This window comes from Budorcas taxicolor, chromosome 9, assembly GCF_023091745.1.
Source record: "Budorcas taxicolor isolate Tak-1 chromosome 9, Takin1.1, whole genome shotgun sequence".
Lineage (NCBI taxonomy): Eukaryota > Metazoa > Chordata > Mammalia > Artiodactyla > Bovidae > Budorcas > Budorcas taxicolor.
Window position 1 is genome coordinate 19,689,726 of NC_068918.1, and position 19,303 is coordinate 19,709,028.

The 19,303-nt window shown below is 35.5% G+C and overlaps 1 protein-coding gene across 32 annotated transcripts in view; it reads left to right on the forward strand.

Moving 5' to 3' along the window:
- Positions 1-18,352, forward strand: part of TRDN (triadin) — a 405,761-nt gene extending 387,409 nt beyond the window's left edge. For 27 of the 32 annotated variants that reach the window (XM_052645523.1, XM_052645525.1, XM_052645530.1 and 24 more), the window contains 3 exons: positions 11,534-11,575; positions 13,372-13,410; positions 15,597-18,352. In XM_052645523.1, coding sequence (XP_052501483.1) covers positions 11,534-11,575; positions 13,372-13,410; positions 15,597-15,736 — 221 coding nt within the window. In that variant the 3' untranslated portion in view covers positions 15,737-18,352. The remainder of the gene's footprint in view (positions 1-11,533; positions 11,576-13,371; positions 13,411-15,596) is intronic. The other 5 variants (XM_052645524.1, XM_052645526.1, XM_052645531.1 and 2 more) reach the window with 1 other exon arrangement.
- Positions 18,353-19,303: the final 951 nt, after the last annotated feature.

Here is a 19,303-nt window from a genome sequence, read left to right on the forward strand (position 1 = left end):
AGACTCTTGAGAGTCCCTTGGACTGCAAGGAGATCCAACCAGTTCATCCTAAAGATCAGCCCTGGGATTTCTTTGGAGGGAATGATGCTGAAGCTGAAACTCCAGTACTTTGGCCACCTCATGCGAAGAGTTGACTCATTGGAAAAGACTCTGATGCTGGGAGGGATTGGGGGCAGGAGGAGAAGGGGACGACAGAGGATGAGATGGCTGGATGGCATCACTGACTCGATGGACGTGAGTCTGAATGTACTCTGGGAGTTGGTGATGGACAGGGAGGCCTGGCTTGCTGCGATTCATGGGGTCTCAAAGAGTCGGACCCGACTGAGCGACCGAACTGAACTGAACTGAAAGCTAAGTTGGCTTGCCCTTCAAAATGAGTACTTTAAAAGAAGTGATGTATTAAGAACTCTTCTTAAAATTATTCTATGTAGAAATTTAACTTTGACACCTTTTTCTGTAACATTTTTCTCTGATCATAAATAGTGAGGATATTACTGTTAGCACCTCACCAAAATTATATGTGTAGACAGGTTTGAATGATTGTAAAGTCTCTGAGATCAAATATTTGCATTAAAATAATTAATTTAACTTTTTCATAAAATACTGATAAATATTAATGTTTTACAGAAGGTAACTATTTTTTTAATAAAACTTAAGCAAACCCAGCTGAGGACTAGCCAGGATTTTCATTTTTTATATAACTTCCTTTGTTGCTTTCATTTGTAATTTGCTTTCTAATGCTTTCTGACTTTTAAAATGTTCATTCATCTTTTGGTTCTGCATTTTTTGTGTATAAATTTGGTAAACTAATAAGTAATTTGCATCAATATTAAAGTATAGTGGATACTTTTAGATATCAAATTCAGCTACATTGTGATTTTGTCTGAAAATTTAAATAAGCACAGATAAAATTAAAGTTTCTATGGATGTAAAGGCTAATAGTCTTTTTCCTCATTTACATGTTTGATATATCTTAGGTTAAGCCCTTCTTTTGTAAGATTAGAATTACACATAACTGAATTACACATTTGTCATTAAAAGCATAAACTGTTTTATTGACTATATATCCCTGGATTGAAAATTTTCAAGAATTTCAGAAAGCCAGAATTTCCTAATAAACATGTTACTGCTATTTGAAAGAAAGTTTGACTTTGTCAGACAATCATGAATTCAGACAATCATGAAACTGTTAATGAGTCAGTGAACTATAAAGTGTTACTATAGTGGCAAAAGGAACTAATTCTCTTAAACCTTTAAACACAGAGTATGCTTTGGTTTATGTTAATATTACATGTAATTCGCTTTTATAAACAATTAAAATAATGATCTTTTCTAAAGAGATCAGATACAACCTAAAGTCCTGTAAGAGTTAACTCATGACTAAATCAAATTATTTATGTTATCTCAGACTAATTGATTTGCTAATAAAAATATTAATAGTATGCCATTAACTAATGGTGGCATATCAACACTTTAACTTTCAAAGAAGTGAATCAATTTTGTTATTACACAACATATGCCAGTCACATTTCTAGTGCTGCACAGAAAGCTTAATAATCTGATTCAATGCAGTTACAGAAAATGTCTTGAAACATTGTTTGCTTACTTTTACAGAGTAAGTTTGAATGGTGTCATTAATGCCAGTTGTATCTTGAATTCATTTGCCTAATGTTGACCGAAATATTTCCCCCAAACTAAACCTAAATTGCAGACACTGTAAATGACTCTTAAATCACTCTGTGGTCTATTAAAATTCTTTGACCATTTTTTAAAAAGAGTATCTCCATTGATTTAAATAATTATTTTATAATTACCTTATTCATTGTTGAAACCAGTAGGATTGATTAAATACTTAAAAACAGAAAGAGGAAAAGAGACTGTCCCATTTCTAAATTAATTCCTCAGGAAATGAAGATTTAACAAGAGAGATGATTATCCTTTTCTATAATTCATCTTTGCATGCAAATTAATGTTAAAATTTTAATTTACTTTTCTTCTCCACAAGCTCATATTATTTAAAAGAATTTTATTATTTGATATCTTACATAAACAAAATAACATGTAAGTGTATATTTAAAAACTAGATACTATGATGTGACTTTACCTCTGAACTCTCTCCATCCTATCTCTTGATTCCTGGTAGAAGTAACTAATACACTGATTTTTTTTTTAATTCTCTTAATTTTTTTTCTAATTTTATCACTTTTCTTTCTAATTTTATCTTACATTGTAAGATATATTCTTGTTTGTTTTTTTTTTACTTAATGCTATGCTTCTCAAATCCTTGTTTTGTGTAGTTATATTTCATTTTCACTGCTGTATAATATAGCACTTTGTGAATAAATGCATTTTAATCTATTGTACTATTGATGGATATTTGCTTTGATTCTGATTTAAGATTTTTGTGTTGCTTTTTAAACATCTTATTATGTATGTTTATTTTATTACTCTTTACCCTTTCTACACATATTGCAAGTAATATATTTTCCTTTAAGTACTACAACAGCCTCTCCCAAGCTTCTTTATATGTAGTATTTTCATTATCATTCATTTTAAAGTATTTCTTAATTCCATTGTAATTGTTTAATTAGTATATTTCATAGAAGTTTTAGAATTTTAAATACTTAAACTTTTCAAGCCTATGGAAATTATAAAGATTATCCTCTTTTAATCAACTTCTAACTTAATTGTGTAGTAATCAGAGAAAGTGGTCTACTCTTTGAAATGTGTTGAGCTCTTATCTTATGAAATAATACATTATCTGTTTTAGTAAATTTCCATGTATCATTGAGAGTAATATTCATTTTCTAATGGTTAGAAGCAAAATTCTATATACATTAAACTGTTGTGCATTCTGCAAGTTGTGTCTGACTCTTTGCGATGCCATGGCCAGAGCACACCAGGATATCCTTCGCTGTCTCCTGGAAGGTGTGTTCAGATTCATGTCCATTGAGTTGATGATGCTATCTAACCATCTCATTTTCTGCTGTCCTCTTCTCCTTTTGCTTTCAATCTTTCCCAGCATCAAGGTCTTTTCCAGTGAGTCGCTCTTTGCATCAGGTGGCCAAAGTGTTTGAGCTTCAGCTTCAGCATCAGTCCTTCCAATGGATCTTCAGGGTTGATTTCCTTTAGGATTAACTGATTTGAACTCCTTGCTGTCCAAGAGACTCTCAAGAGTCTTCTCCAGTACCGTAATTCAAAGGCATCAGTTTTTCAGTGCGCAGCTTTATTTTTGGTCCAACTCTTACCATACGTGACTTCTGGAAAAACCATACTTTTGACGAGACTGAACTTTGTTGCCCAAGTGACGTCTATGCTTTTTAATATGCTATCTAAGTTTGTCGTAACTTTATTTCCAAGGAGCAAACATCTTCTAATTTCATGGCTGCAGTCACCATCCACAGTGATTTTGGAGCCCAAGAAAATAAAATCTGTCACTGCTTCCACTTTTTCCCCTTCTGTTTGGCATGAAGTGGTGGGACCAGATGCCATGATCTTAGTTTTCTGGATGTTGAGTTTTGAGCCAGCTTTTTCACTCTCCTCTTTCATCCTCATTCGGAAGCTCTTTAGTGGCTCTCCACTTTCTGCCATTGGAGTGATATCATGTGCATACCTGAGGTTGTTGATATTTCTCCCAGCAATCTTGATTCCAGTTGTGATTCATCCAGCCTGGCATTAAGTTAAATAAGCAGAGTGACAATATACAGCCTTGTCATACTCCTTTCCCAGTTTGGAACCAGTTAGTTGTTTAAGATTCTAACTGTTGCTTCTTAACCTGCATACAGGTTTCGCAAGAGACAGGTAAGGTGGTTGGTATTCCCATCTCTTTAAGAATTTTCCGCAGTTTATTGTGATCCACACAGTCAAAAGCTTTAGCATAGTCAATGAGGCAGAAGTAGATGTTTCCCTAGAATTTCTAATCCTGATTTACATGCTAATTTTGTTCAGTATTTTTAGTTCTAACCTTTAAACTGTATGAATGTCAGATTTTGTTAGTATTATTTTTTCAATCAGTATGTGTCTGTCTTTACCCATATGTTTACCAATGTTACTATTTACCATTTCATTTGCATCTCTGAATTTCTTTTGCTGCCCTACTTCTTTTAAGAGCATCTTCTTTAGAAGTGCCTTGAGCAAAACCTATTGGTGGAAAATATACTCTTTTTATTTCTCTGACAATGTCTTTAAGTAATCCTCATTCCTGAGAGCATTTTGCTAGGCACATATCTAGGTCACCAGTTATCACTCTTTGAACATTTTCAGTCCACTGTCTTGTTTTTTCTTCTTCCACTGAGGTGGGAGAATTCTGTTATCAGTTGAATTGTCATTTCTTCTTATATGATCTATCTTTTCTTTCTGGATTCTTTAAATATTTTATCTTTGCATTTCATCTGCTGCAGTCTCAGTCAAGTTTATTGGAATAAGCTTATTTTTATTGTGAAATGCTTCCAGTATACATTTTCTTTCTTTTACCAATTTGAGGGATTAATAGCCTTTATTCTTCAAACATGTGTCTTCATTTTTTTCTGCTGATTAGGAACGTGTTGGATATGTATATTATTTCTTCTCTTTCAACACCTCTTTTAAGTTTTTCATCTTCTTGTGTCTCTATGCCATATGTAGTATAATTTGATCCCTTCTAACAACCCACTCCAGTACTCTTGCCTGGAAAATCCCATGGACGGAGGACCCTGTTAGGCAACAGTCTATGGGGTTGCAAAGAGTTGGACACGACTGAGCCACTTCACTTCGCTTCAACATATATTCACTAATTATTTCTTGAACCCTATAATTTATATTTTTCTTATAATAGTTATTTTAATCTTACTTGTTATTTTCACAATCACCTGTTGCTTGTTCTTATTCATAAATTTACATTTTATTTCTTAAAACATTCATAATATATTAAATTTTGAATATGAAGTACTTTGTGATATAACTTTGTCGTTTGCTGTTTCTTTGGACTCTCACTCATGATGGTCTTTTCTGTGTTTGAGACTTCATGAAATCACATTGTTTTTCTTTCCCTCATTTCTGTCTGACTTTATCTTTCTTTGTCTCCATTGTCCCTGTCCTGCTCCAGTTTATTCCACTCCTAGCAATTTCTTCCCACCTGAGGTGTCTCATTTTGGGGGTCAGCACTAGCTTATCAGTTTCTCAGGGTCATAGAGTAGATGATGGCAGGAGCACTCAGACTCATGGTGAACCATTTATGCTCATCTGCTGAACACTGGGCAAAGTCCCTCTTAGTTTCAGCTGATGATCAAAAATTATTCTCTCTCACTTTTCAGAAAATACCTGTTGGCTGTAGGAGGGGTCCTCATTTTCAGGTTTCTCAGAATCCCCATTATTTCCTTATGCTTTCTCTTCTGAAAACACTGATCTCTGAGGGTTTTTGACTGTCTGATTGTCCCCATTCATAAGTATTTTAGGGTTCATTGCATTTTGTAGTAAATATTGCCTGTGGTTTTTGCTGTCTGTTCTTATGGTGGAATTTGGAGGAAATTTAAATACTGTATTGCTGTTATCTTCTCAAAAACCTCTGGGTCAGTTATATTTTCATCCTACCATCCCTGGCATAGAAACGAATCTTAGCCCCTGCACTCCCACTTTGCTCCTTGCACACTTAGTTTTTGAGTTCCAGTTTTAATGTCATCACTTGTCCTCAGGATGACCTCACCCTTCATGTATCAGCAAGATTTCTCCCCTGTTTCTGGGGCAGGAGGAGGGATTCTGTTTGGAGATTTTCCTTATGTCCTCTGAGTCCAGCACTGCAACAAAAGATGCACTTTCATAGTCGTTGTTGTTGTCTGCCATATTATCAGAAGTATTTGTGCCTACTAGTATTTTTAATGTTGCCCACAAATCGCATTTTAACCAAGGCTCATGCCTTACTTTTCTCAATTAAAAAGTAGAATATCTGATAGTCTAGTTCTAGACAATTGTACAAAACTAAATCTGTTGTTAAAATTGTACAAAGCTTGACTCATAGAAGCCTCAATTTAATCTTCTTTCAAGCAAACCATCCTCATCCTCAGTTAATATATATAGACACAAACCTTTAAAAAAAAAATAAAACACCCTTCCTTGTAGTATATGGATGAAAACTTAATTCAGAATAAAATTATTGACTCCTTTTTTTCTTGGACGCCCCTTGCTGAAATGGAATATTGTTAGAGATTGTTTGCTGGAGTGGACTCTTGATGGATACTAATATCAGTGTAGGTTTTCATAAAACAATTTAGAAATGAATACATGGTAGAAATATGAACATCCTCATAGGGTTGTGGCTGATAACAGGGAAACTGGCTTTAGATGGACTGAATTCCCATCCTGACTTAAAAATTTGGGTAAATTGCTTAACATCTTTGTATTCAGTAGCCTTATTTTTTGAATGTGAATAATGATATTAAAATTACCTCTTTGAAACTTTGGGAAGATTAAGTAAGATAAAATAGAGTTCACAAGTGATTTGTGCATAGTAAGTGATCATTAATTGCAGTCTGTGAGGATGATGATGATAATGATGGTGATAATGATGATAAAAGGTTACTTCCCTAGTTAGAGACAGGCTTTTCTTATAAGCCTTTTGTGTCAAAATGGATGAAAAAAATGAGATAAAATAATAATTTTAAAATCTCACTTATTTTGATGTGGACTTAAAGCAATCCACTTTTTTAGAACACGAGTGATAAAATTCATGGAGATTTTGTTCCAGGAGGAAAAAATAAAAAATGGAACAGTTACTTTTGGCTGAAGGCTTCTAAATAGGTACTAGCTGCTGGGCTCACTCCCTCTGATCCCTCCTTCTGATAGACCCCAAAGAAAGTCCCCTGGGCTTCCCAAGTGGTGCTAGTGGTAAAGAACCTGCCTGCTAATGCAGTAGATGTAGGAGATGTGGGTTCCATCCCCAGGCTGGGAAAATCCCCTGGAGGAGGGCACAGCAACCCACTCCAGTGTTCTTGCCTGGAGAATCCCATGGACAGAGGAGACTGGCAGGCTACAGTCCAGGGGCTCACAAAGAGTCAGACACAACTGAAGGGACTTAGCATGGCACAGCACAGAGAAAGTCAGTGTAGAAGGCATAGTTGGTAAAATGTTTGTCACTGTCCATTATTAGTCTTCGGGTACCAACAATGTGGCCTCATTCATTTATTGGTGATGTTAAGTTGTTCTGACATTGCCCTCAAGACAGTCATGTCTTGTCCTTAGAGTGACAGAATAGACACTCAGAAAGGATTGCACACGCTTATTGAATACCCTTGGCTTCACTGTGTGCAAGGTTCTAAATGTGAACTGTCTCTGCATACTTTATTACTCCCTGTGGTCAATTCCAGGAATCTGTGGATATTGCTCAGTGTAGCAGTTAATTTTCTTTAAAACTCACGACCGTTTTAAATAATGACATGTGTAGAAGTAGCTATTCACACCTGATAGCTAAAATAAACTGGCCGTCAACTGTTGCCTGGAACTACTGTAGATTCTTAGGATGTCTTGAAAAAATATAAACTCTTAGAATATAATATTCTGTCAAGCTATTTACACCTAATCTAGCAAATCAGTTGAGAAAATAATTTGAAGCTTTCAATAAGTCTGCAGACACAAGGTGATGCTGTGAATAAGGTGAAGTGAGAGGAGTAAAGAAGAATACAAAAATCCATGCTAAGCTACTTTTGTGTCTGTGCTTCAGGATGCCAGATGCTTACCTATGAGCATTTCTTGAAACTCTACACAAATCAGAATAGACTGCCAGTAGAAATAAACAGTAACTGCTGGTACACACATGCATTATTTAGGTAGTTTTTATTTATTTATCCTGTTTGCTAAGAGTATGCAGAGCAGACTGGGCACTACAGAGAAAAATGTTATCTGTAAAAAATAACAAAAATACACAATATATGCCATCAATGTGTATCCTTTAACATTTTGCTTCTCTCCAAAATACAATCTCTTTTCTTCTTTTCACTTTTTTACCCACCACTACCCTCTCAAGCTCAAGTGAAGAAGCTTTGCTTCTGCCAAGATTTATCACTCCATGTCCTCCTTGACTCTGTCCTTTCTTGTCTCCCCTGATCTTGCTCCCTCAATCCCGCACTTTCATTTCTCACTTTAAAAGATCCTCTTCCTCCTGCTGACAAATATCTTCCGATGATTCCCTTGTATAAAATGTCTCTTACCCTTTCTGTTCCTGAAGCTCTTGTGCTTTTGTTCTGGTTTCATTTACAGCCACACTTCTGGACAAAGCTTCCCACCAGTTCTTCATCACATCTTGAGGCTTTAACTCCAAGCAATATTCAGTTTCTATGAAAGTATAGGATGGAGTCCTCAGTTTGAAAGTCAAAATAAGACATTTTTATTCTCCATTGTTTGGTATATGATTAAACTGAAGTGGTTAGGCAAACAAAACAGGTATTACCTTTTACTCTTCATTACTGTTTCCAAAGACAGCTAGGTAACTCTTCTATTCATCCACACCAAAGGAGAACAGATTGTTGAAAGAGCAGAGAAATATAAACACTGCTTCATCTCTGCTCTGCACAAGTGCATGACTCACGTGTGAACTGACTCTGTCTGAGCCTTCTGGCAGATACTTGTTAAACAATATAATGCTAACAGCAATATAATGTTCTAGAATCAGAGAAGACTGAGTTTAGAAGGCCATTTTTGAGAGGTAGGATTGCTTAGTGGTGAACAGCACAGTCTCTGGAAACCAGAGTGGGTTGCTGAAGTCTGAATCCTGATTTTCCCACTTCCTAGCTCTGGAACCTTCTAGACTTTAATGGTCCCTTCTGTGAAACAGGAATGATAATAGTACCTTCTCACAGATTTGCTGAGGATGTGAAATGTGTTAGTATTCGTGCTTAGAACAAAGGAGGGCAGGTTACAGTGCGTTCTTTGTGAATTAAATATAAATCTTCATTCAAGCAGCTCTGACCCACGCAGTTTGGAGTTCATGTCCTAGCCCTGCCAATCACTCATTTTATGCCCTTGGGCAGTACTTAACCCCTCTCTACTCTGTCTGTACAGGAGTTTTAAATAAGAGAATCTGTGCAGAGAAGTGCTGTAGGGATTGAATATGCCAGCACATGTGAAATTACTTAATAGGAACCAGGAGATGGTTTAAGTGTTAGGAAATATTAACTCTTATTGCCATCATTAAAAGTGATGTCTCAACCCTCCCAGTTTTGTCCATTAACACAATGAATATCTCTTCTAAACTTTTCCAGATATCTTGCCTTCCTTGGCTTGCTTCATTCTAGATATTGAAACTTCACGACTGGCCAACACCACAACTGAACTTAGGAAAATTAACTTTCCGTGATTCCCAGTTAATGAGTTTAGGTTTTCCTCATTGCTGGGAATGGCACCACCATCTTTCTTCAATCTTAATAAAAAACCACGTTACCGCTTTCTGTAGTCATCTCTTGCACTCACGGTATTCAATTCCATTTAACTCTACATACGAAGCCTCATTTACTCTCAACTCCTTTAGTGACTCCTAGTTGCAGAGATCACTGGTTTCTGGGTTGACTATGAAAATGCATTCCCTGTTTCTTTCTCTGAATCCATTCTCACATATTCTAGTTTTGTCATTTTTACTAAACACATCTAAAATATTATTTTTCTCTTGAACAACTTCCACTTGCCGTGACATTATGTAGAGACAACTCAGCCTGACCTATAAACACTTTGCACGTGACAATCCTATCCAGCTTTTCCAGATGTGGTTCTCCTGCCCGCCTCCGTGTTTGCTGTGCTTCCTGAATGGCCTTTCTTTTGCTGGATCTAGTCTTTCTTCATCTGATAGCCTTCACTTTCAGCTTACTGTCTCCTTTAGTCAAAATCTCCTCTGTATGAAAGAGCTCGTTTCGAGTTAGACTTTCTTTATAAAATAATTTTCTGATGACCCCTCCCACTAAAACAAGTCATTCCCTAAAATTTCCCTGGCACATTTTGATACTTCTTTTATAATAATGACTGTACCCATTCAGAGTCAAGTATTGAATATTTCATCCAAACCATCACTTGCCCAGTGAAGGCACAAGTTATAAGAGTAAATGGGCTGTAGTGCCTTTCTCAGTATTTTTTTTTTTTTTGTATTCTGAGCAATGAAAATCATATGAATTGATCCTCCTTCAGTAAATTCCAGTTACTCTTAAGTTACTTACACAGAGATTGTGTCTCTAGGGCAACTGCCCTAGGGCTTGCTGCTTATCTTGTGTCTCTGTTCTCCATCTGGTTAGCCTGAGCAGTTGACATGTGACTCAGTTCTTGCCAGTTTCTATCACCTATAGTTAGTTTACTCTGGGTCAGAATACCGATTTTTGGAAAGAAAATAAGATAAGGTTTTTATTCTGTCCACATTTATTTCCCTGGGGGTAACAAATAGATCCAGAGAATAAGTGCTTTGGTTTTAAGTGTGCTACTATCTACAAAAATAATATATATTTTTCTTGTACAAGGACCTTGCACCATTTTAATTTTGTAAACATCTTCCATAGAAATTAGCAGATTTTTACTACACAAATATGATCATTATTTGATTCATCTAAGAATTCTGATTTTTTTTAAATATTATGTTTCTTTAAAATATAATTTAATCATTTATACCATTATTTTATTTGTAACTGTTGATAGGACAGTTTAAGGCCACTTAATCCAATATTTAACTGGGTTAAACCTATATTTAAATATTTTAAAAACTAATTAGGTTGAAACTTCAATAATTCATCATAAAAAATGCTAGTAGTTTTGTTTTTCCCCATTTTGTTCTTTTACATAGTATATCTCTTCCCAAAGGTCACATTTCTGACCTACTAGATAAAATTTGCATAGTAACATATTTATCCCTTTTCTAACTACTTATGAATAGCTGTTATGCAAAATCTGAATAAATAATATAAAATTGACCCTCTTTCCAATCATTATAAGTGCTAAAAAATTGATATAAAAATGCAAAGATCATTTAATTATATTGTATTAGAATAATCTCCTACTTAAAATTACTGCCACATTATTCCGCTGTGTATCTTTTAAGTAGACTGCACTAAAGACCATGCAATATATGTAATGCACCTGAAGGGTCATTGTTTATGTCTGAGCTTTTGTTCAGCTTTTAATGCCATTTCATTGTCTTTACAATCATCAGACGTCTGCTAACAAAAGATGTGGATGAAGTATTTCCTCAATTTATTTACTTAAAATTCCCTAAATTCCGAAAGCGATTGTGGTTTGGGGAGGCAGTTTTAAGAGTCAGAGGAGGACAGGCACGTTTGGGAGGATCACTGCAGGTCCTGCTTGCCCCCACCAGACTGTTGGCCTGCTGACCACAGGCCTGGCACAGCATCTGTTTCCTCCCCACTCTCTGTCCCAGACAGGCAAGTTGCTTTATTTGGTAGAAAGTTCTTGTTCATAGAGATACTTGATGCAGAGTTTATAGATTGAGACCTTCTATCTCTTAAAAACCCCTAAATACAGTGTCTCCTGTTTGGGAAATAGGTCATGAATTGATACATCTTTCTTTACTCTCTAGGAGAAGATTCTGAAGATGTACCAACTTCAAAGAAGACTAAAGGTAAGATTGTTATCTTCAGTTCACTATGAGATTTCTCGTCTGTAAATTTTTTTTCTATCTGTTTTATTTAACTATTCTGGTTCTCAACTTTACCTAAGCAAAGTTTAGATGGTACACTTATCTGTAAACTGCTTTTGTACATTATTTGGAATATATATATATATATATATAGCATGCTATACATATATATTATACATCTGTATATATTATATATCTGTATATCTCTATATATTTAAGACTAACTGGATACTGATTTATTTACAAGTAATTATTAAATAATTTGTAGGCCAATCAGATTATAAAAGAAATATTTCAAAATCATCCTTTCACAAATGTTGTTTGACAGAAGGAGGACCACATAAATGTTCAAATATGATATTGACATGTATTTATTAAGAAAAATTGAGATAACTTGCTTATATTAGCAACAATAGCATAAAGAAAAGATGGAAGGAAGGAGGAAGAGAGAGAGGGAGGGAAGACTGATGTCAAACCTCAGAAAAATGTGCTACAATCAGATACATGACCTTAGGCGAGTATTTCCAGGACTAAATTTATTCATCTGTATTGTAAGGTTTTCAACTAATTTAATTTAATGCTTTTTTTTTCCGGAAGGGTTTCCTGCCTTCCTAGTTTGGTTTGTTATACGATAGATATTTTCTATTCTACTTTCAGACTTGCCTATGGACAATGAGAGTTTGCCTAAGATGTGTTCTTGTCATCAAAATACAAGTTTTGTGGCAGTGTCTGGAATTAATTAACAGTGTGGAAAACAGAACTTTGGGAAATGACACAAGAGAATAGGTTTTTGATTCTTATGAGATGATTTACACTTAAGATATTTTTGAATACTAAAATGTTGGGGGGGTTATAAAACAATTATTAAGAACAATAACTTAATTTTTTTTTTTACTTCTAGAACATAACTTCCCAAACAACTTTATATACAAATCATTTGGAAATCTTTTAGAAATGAAATAAATTGATATTGGAGACCAATAACTGTGTTTATATCAGTTTCCCAAGTAATGTTAGAACTACTGGATCACACTTTGAGAAGAAAGTTTTTTGAACTCATTTAGAATTTGATGAAATCTAAAACCTACTTCAGACAAAACACACACACACACGTTCATATCTTAACATTTCATAGGTTTCTAAGAAACTCGTGAAAGTTTATCTGTGTACACCAGTTAAGAACTTCTAACCTGGGAAAAGGGGTTCAAATGAATAGTGTAATTTATCCTTCATTAGATAGACACATGGTGCATATCACTTCAGCAAGAGAGTCCCTGAGCCACCTGAGAGAAGGAAAGGGTGCAGGATGCCAGCCTGCTGCTATGCTTTCATGACAAGGATGACCACTAAAACTCATGTCTCTCACAAGTTTAAAATTATTTTGATTAAAACATTTGTTTCATAGCAAGAGTCCATCCTTACCATATTATAACTCTGAGCATCAAAAACCTCTTCAAAGAAAGGAATGAGTGTCAAGCCAGCCCTCCATTGGCATCCAACACGTCAGGACCAATTTCTATGTGAACAGTTGCCTGCAGCATTTTCCATTCTTTTCTTTCATTGCTTCCTCTTCTATTACTCTCTCTTAACCTACTAAAGTTTGTAGTTAAACACTGAACAGAACCTGAATAAGAACCCAGAGTTTATTATAAGAAGGGCAGATAACTCCTGTTTCTTTCATATTGTGCACCTTTTAAGACATTTTTCATTTCCCTACATATTTGTATAATAGCTATGAATGTACAAGGTAATTATTTTCATATTTTTGTATCCACTAGAAGAAGCTGAAGATGTATCTTCCACAAAGAAGCAGAAAAGTAAGTTTAAAAAAATATGATTAAAACCACTAAGGCATTCTGTAGCTGGTACATACAAACTAAAAGTTTAGACTCTCTTAAGAAAACCAGCATTAGAAGAAAAATATTTGTAGCACATACATGAAGAATAACATTAAAGTAGGTCACTTACATTTCAAAGAGGAGTTCTGCACTATTCATGTTAGTCAAGAGGCACATATTTGGAAGAATTACAAAGTCATGACTGAAGTGGCATTTATTGCAAACCATTCTACACAGCTCTGATCCTGAATACTCTAACTGAATCTGTGTTTAACTGTGTGTTACTGTCTGCTTTATGAAAAGACAGCTGAAGTGATATGCTGAAATTTTTTACCTCAAAATGAAAAAAATGTAGAAATAGGTCTCAGCAATTCAATTGCTTAGAAACTCACTTCTAAGATTCAAAGTTCCTTTTAATTTTTCTCGATATATGGCAGGCTGTTAATATTCAGTCTTTGGGATCGTTGATTTTATAATGCAATCAATATTCAATGTCCTATTTTTTTATTATTCCAGCATATCCAAGTAAGACATTTTTTCTTCAGATGGTAAAGCAATACATCTTGAATTCACATATGCATAAAAGTCATTGCTGCACAGACTAAAGGAAGGAATTTTTTATAAGTATAATCTAAGTTTGCATCACATAAGGCTTTTGAAATAAAAAATAGACATTTATCTGAGGAAATAATGTCAATAATGTTCTCTGGGTTCCACAATCTTTCTTAAATGTATTTCTGAAGGAAATTACAAAAATGACCTCTATAATAGCAAACACTTCCTGTTATATTAATATATGTAAATCATTGAAAAAATATCAAGAGCCTACTATGTTTTAAGCACTGCTTAGATGCTGCGGCTGCTGCAACAGATGAGGGATAACAAATTATAATCCTTCATATAATCGGGTTGTATGAAATAAGAAATAAATAAGTAGTCTTAATACTTTCAGATATGGTTGCAAAGTCAATAAAGTCAGTCTAAGCATGTTTTTGATTTATATAGCAATGCTTTCCCAATTGTTCACCTACTTATAACAATTTGTGGCTGTATCACATAATACTCAAAATCTCTTATTTCATAAATAATTATTAAAACATAAGATAGGTGGATTATATTGATGTCAATTTCCTGGTTGGGATATTATAGTATCATTCATTTCTCAAAGATGTTGCCATTGGTGAACACTAGGTGACAGATACATGGGCTCTCTCTGCATCATTTCTTACAATTTCATGTGACTCTTCAATGATCTCAAGATAAAAATTTTAATTTAAAAGAATCAAATAGATAAAATAATTCCATTTTTTAGTAAAAAACAAAAGTGTCAAATATTTTCAGTTCACTTGGGGGATTTACCGTAGCAAAACAATATTTTCATCTTTCCATGAAGCAGTTCTATAGTTTGACATTCATGAGCCTTTTATAGAAGATCTAGAATGTGCCGCTACAATGATATTTTCACTCATACCATTTGGCATCAATGAAATAAATGTCAGAACAGTGCCTGTGAATGAGAAAGCTCAGCTGGAAGGTAGCCTGATTCTGATGGTCTCTCCCCCTATGACTACTGGCGCTGCCATTCCTGCTTCATGCAGGCCCAGCATTACTGCTTTCCTTCTCTGTAGCCTGTCCAACCCCTAACCCTAGACTCTCACAACCTTGGCGAGGGTGCAGGGGCGAGGGTTGTGTTACTGCCCCTCTTTGAGGCTAAAACAAAATAGAAAACATTTCTGGATAAGACAAAGGGGAAAGAAGAACTAAATTCAAGATTTCTCCAAACTATTTTCATCAGTGAAAAAGCTCAGTGATTAAAGTCAGCTGACGTCATGGATGATGAAATCAGAATAATCCCTTGTTGTCTCCCTTAGCTTCTTTCTACCCACACTTTGCTCTATTCTACTTCCTAAGCCCTTAGACTCATGTGGATTTAACTAGCTTCCCCCGCCCCATATTCCACATACTGCAAGCTGCAATTATCATTCTCTTTCCTGGCCAGCTGCAGGAAGTCTGTGGTCGGTTGACAGAATGCTGGCTGTTGCCAAGACTGTCCGTGGAACCCATGCCCATATGCATTGAATTAGACTGCCTCACAATGCTTTACCTCTGTTCCTAATCACATTCTAGTTGTTTTTTTTAATAAATCATCATGCTCTCTTTCTTAGCCCCCATCAGCTTCTTCCAGTGTGTCTACTTGGATGGATACAATGGCTATGGATTTCAGTTTCCTGTCACTCCTGCGCACCACCCTGGAGAGAGCCCTGGCCAACCAAATTCTCCAGGACAGAAGCAACGACGACAATAAGACACGTATGCGCAGCCCTCGCAAATCGCTTTAGAACTTTGAAAATAGGATCTTCTGTTTGTCTACAGTGACACAGGCAATTGAAATCATGTAGTCCAGGGGATTTCTTTGAACATATTTTACTCTTCTGCCTGGTGTAGAAAGGGTGAGCAAAGGGACTGAATGATAAGCAGACAAGTTGGAGGGTCTGGCGCTCAAGAATCTCATTTGTTTGTTGCTGGCTGTGGGTGCTTATATTTTTCTATTTCCAGTCACTTTAAGGTTGTTCACAAACTGATTTAAATTTTACTTCATAATGATCTTTTAAACATAATTGACACAATTACAAAATGAAATTTCTGGCTTCAGTTAGATATTTACTTTTAAGTGAAAACAAAGACTATGCTTTAAGTTTAAAGGCTTTAGTAGCTTATACAAAAGCTGCTCTTTTGCATCATGTAGGTATCTAAATTCAATTTCCCCAATATGTTGATATTCAATAGTTTAATTTTATTTCTGTATATATATCTATTTTAGTTGTGACTCTTCTCTAAAAATGGGTAACAGTTTCACCAAAGAATGCTTTAAGTTCCTTGTCATGCTCTTTTAGAGCTCAGAATATCTCTGAACTTTAGACATGATAAGATGGAGTGGAAAGGCTTGATGAATCTTATCCCTAAGATTTGTCTTGAATTACAATTAGGAAATTCACTCCAGTGGAAATACTCCATCCAATTAGGCAAGTCTGGTGAATCGTTTGTTTAAATATAAGCGAATGAGATGTAAACTAGCCAGACTCCTCCCGACTGTGCCCTAGTAAGACGTCACCCGGGTGAGATTTTACATCAGTCACCAAATTTGGGTGACAGATGCAAGAGGATTTTCATTTCACTTTAATAGGATCATTCTATGGAGTGAAATAGGCTTTATTGCTCAAAACAAAAAAATATATAAATGTCATCAAAGTGGAAGGAACACATTTTAACCATTAAGTTTGCCATGAGATATCTTACTTGTTTTTTAGGTAATTAGTTATCAGTGCAGTCCAGGGGGTCACTGAGGGTCGGACACGACTGAGCGACTTCACTTTCACTTTTCACTTTCATGCACTGGAGAAGGAAATGGCAACCCACTCCAGTGTTCTTGCCTGGAGAATCCCAGGGACGGGGGAGCCTGGTGGGCTGCCGTCTACGGGGTCGCACAGAGTCGGACACGACTGAAGCAACTTAGCAGCACCAGCAGCAGCTAATAAAATGAATAACAATCTTTAACTTATTTGATGATGCATCACTGGGGAAAATAACTATACTTTTGCCATTCTTTGTCCCTCAGTGATATAAACACTTATGTTTTATAACTACATTTTTCTATCAACAATAAAAGTCATGCCAGGGAATTCCTTGGCAATACAATGGTTAGGATTCCACACTTCCACTGCTGGGAGCACAGATTTGATCCCTGGTCAGGGAACTAAGATCCTGCATGTCACGTGGTACAGTCTAAATAAATAAATGAATAAATGTCATGCGACTGTGACCTCTATTATGTTTACAGTAGCAATGTAACTTATGACACATTAACTCAGGAAGTAAATTGAATTACTCTTTCTGGCTTTTTAATCATCTTCAGCAAAGTCCAAAGGAGCCAGAGCCAATACTAGCCAAGTGATTTATTTTCAAGGACTGCAACTAAGTTCTTTAGGTCCAAGATATAGAACACTGTTTCACTGGAATATCATTGGGCTAGTAGATCAATAACATGTTAATTATTAATAACGAATTTTCAATGACTTTTGTGAATAGTTAGTCTTGGCCACTGGCTGGTAGACCTAACTTACACCACAAAAGCCAATGATATGATGAACCAAGATTAATGCCACTCCATATGGAGGGCTGCCTGGAAGTATGTAACTTCAGTACCAATCAGATGATACCATCTTATTAAGCCTCTTCTTGTAACAGTGAAAACTTGTGGGTAGGACAGTGGATGAAGTTTATTGCTCAACTACTCCTCCAGCTTGTCCAATTTAATGACTAAAGGAATAGAGAGAAAATATGATGGTTTTCTCAATTTCATAGAAAAGAATGGTTTATCCATTCATTCTTTTCATTTAACGACTGTTGAGCATTTACCCTTTCTAAGGCACTGTGTTAGGCACTGGGCCATATAAGAAAAATATCAGAGATAAATTCTGTCCAGTGCTATCCTGACACAATATGTGGCCTTGGAAAATTTGCTAAACATTCTGTGCTTATTTTTGCCGTGTGTAAAGTAAGGATTTCTGGACAAACAACCTTATACCTCACAGATGTACCGTGGAGACTGACAAAATATCTTAATCTGGACATGACAAAAAAATGTCTAAAAGAATACTTTTGAATGTGGCACTACTTGTTCCTCTGAGTGCTTTTCTACATTATATTATGGTCTCTTTCATTCTCATCATGAAAACTATTTGATAAAAAATAAAATATGACAGCTCCTTGTAATTAGACAAATCAATTATGCTGTAAACAATATTAACAATGTTGTTACGGTGTATCTGCTTGAAGTTACAATGAAATAGCACATGAAAATTGTTAACTAAACTCTCACCTGTTCATACAGCTCCATCAAATAAAGCATTTCTAGTCCTTTCATGTTTGTGCTTTACATTTTAAAATGAAAAGATAAATGGTTGGTTTAAAAGTCGTTGTCTTTAGCAGTTAACTCATAGCTCATGTCATATTGGTTGTGAGTGTGTAAGTAGTTGATAATTGTTTTAGTTCTCCATTTTGTCTAATTGGTATGGGCTACTCATTTCAGTTCTTTACTCTTCCCTTCTCTTTACCTTCTCTTAACAGATGAAGGTCTAAGAAGATAAACATAGGTCTATAGGAGATAAATGAAGGTCTATAGGAGATAAACAATAACCTAAGGTTTACATTTATGTTTAGTTTTCATAAAGCTTGATAATGGGGCCAGGTTTTTTGGAATAATTCACCTGAAATGCCCCAGTGTATTACTTCCTTCTGGTACAACCCTGTCAAAACTCCTCACTGTAATATTTTGGAAACTAGAACTATATGTTGAGAGACTCAGATTATTTCTTTGAGTTATTTTGCTGGAAAAAAGCAAAGAGAATAACCAATATTATTCCTGATAGAAAATTCAAGGACGACCTAGCTAAGTTGACAATACAGAAAACGAACCTAATCCGTATACAAATGCATAAATTTGCCCAAAGTAGCCAATTGCACGAAAGCCAGGCCTAGAACATTAGTCAGCTAGCTCCCAGATGCCTTTAACTTTGTCCTCAGGATACAGTTACAAATTTTAGCTAGTTTAATCCAGCATCTCAAAATTTATTTTTTAATTATAACCAGTGTTAGGAATGTAATCCTATGTGGAAAGGCTTGCTTTTTTCTACGTGAGAGCCTAAAGGGACTTTAAGAGTGTCATTCATTTGCTTTAGAGATAAAGGAACTGAACCTCAGAGATGTTAGGTGACATGCCAGAGGGTCCCATTGCTAACTGGTAATAGAAGTAGACTGAGAACTGGGATCTTCTCTTTTCTAATCCACCGCATGTAACCCACCCTGTGTGACT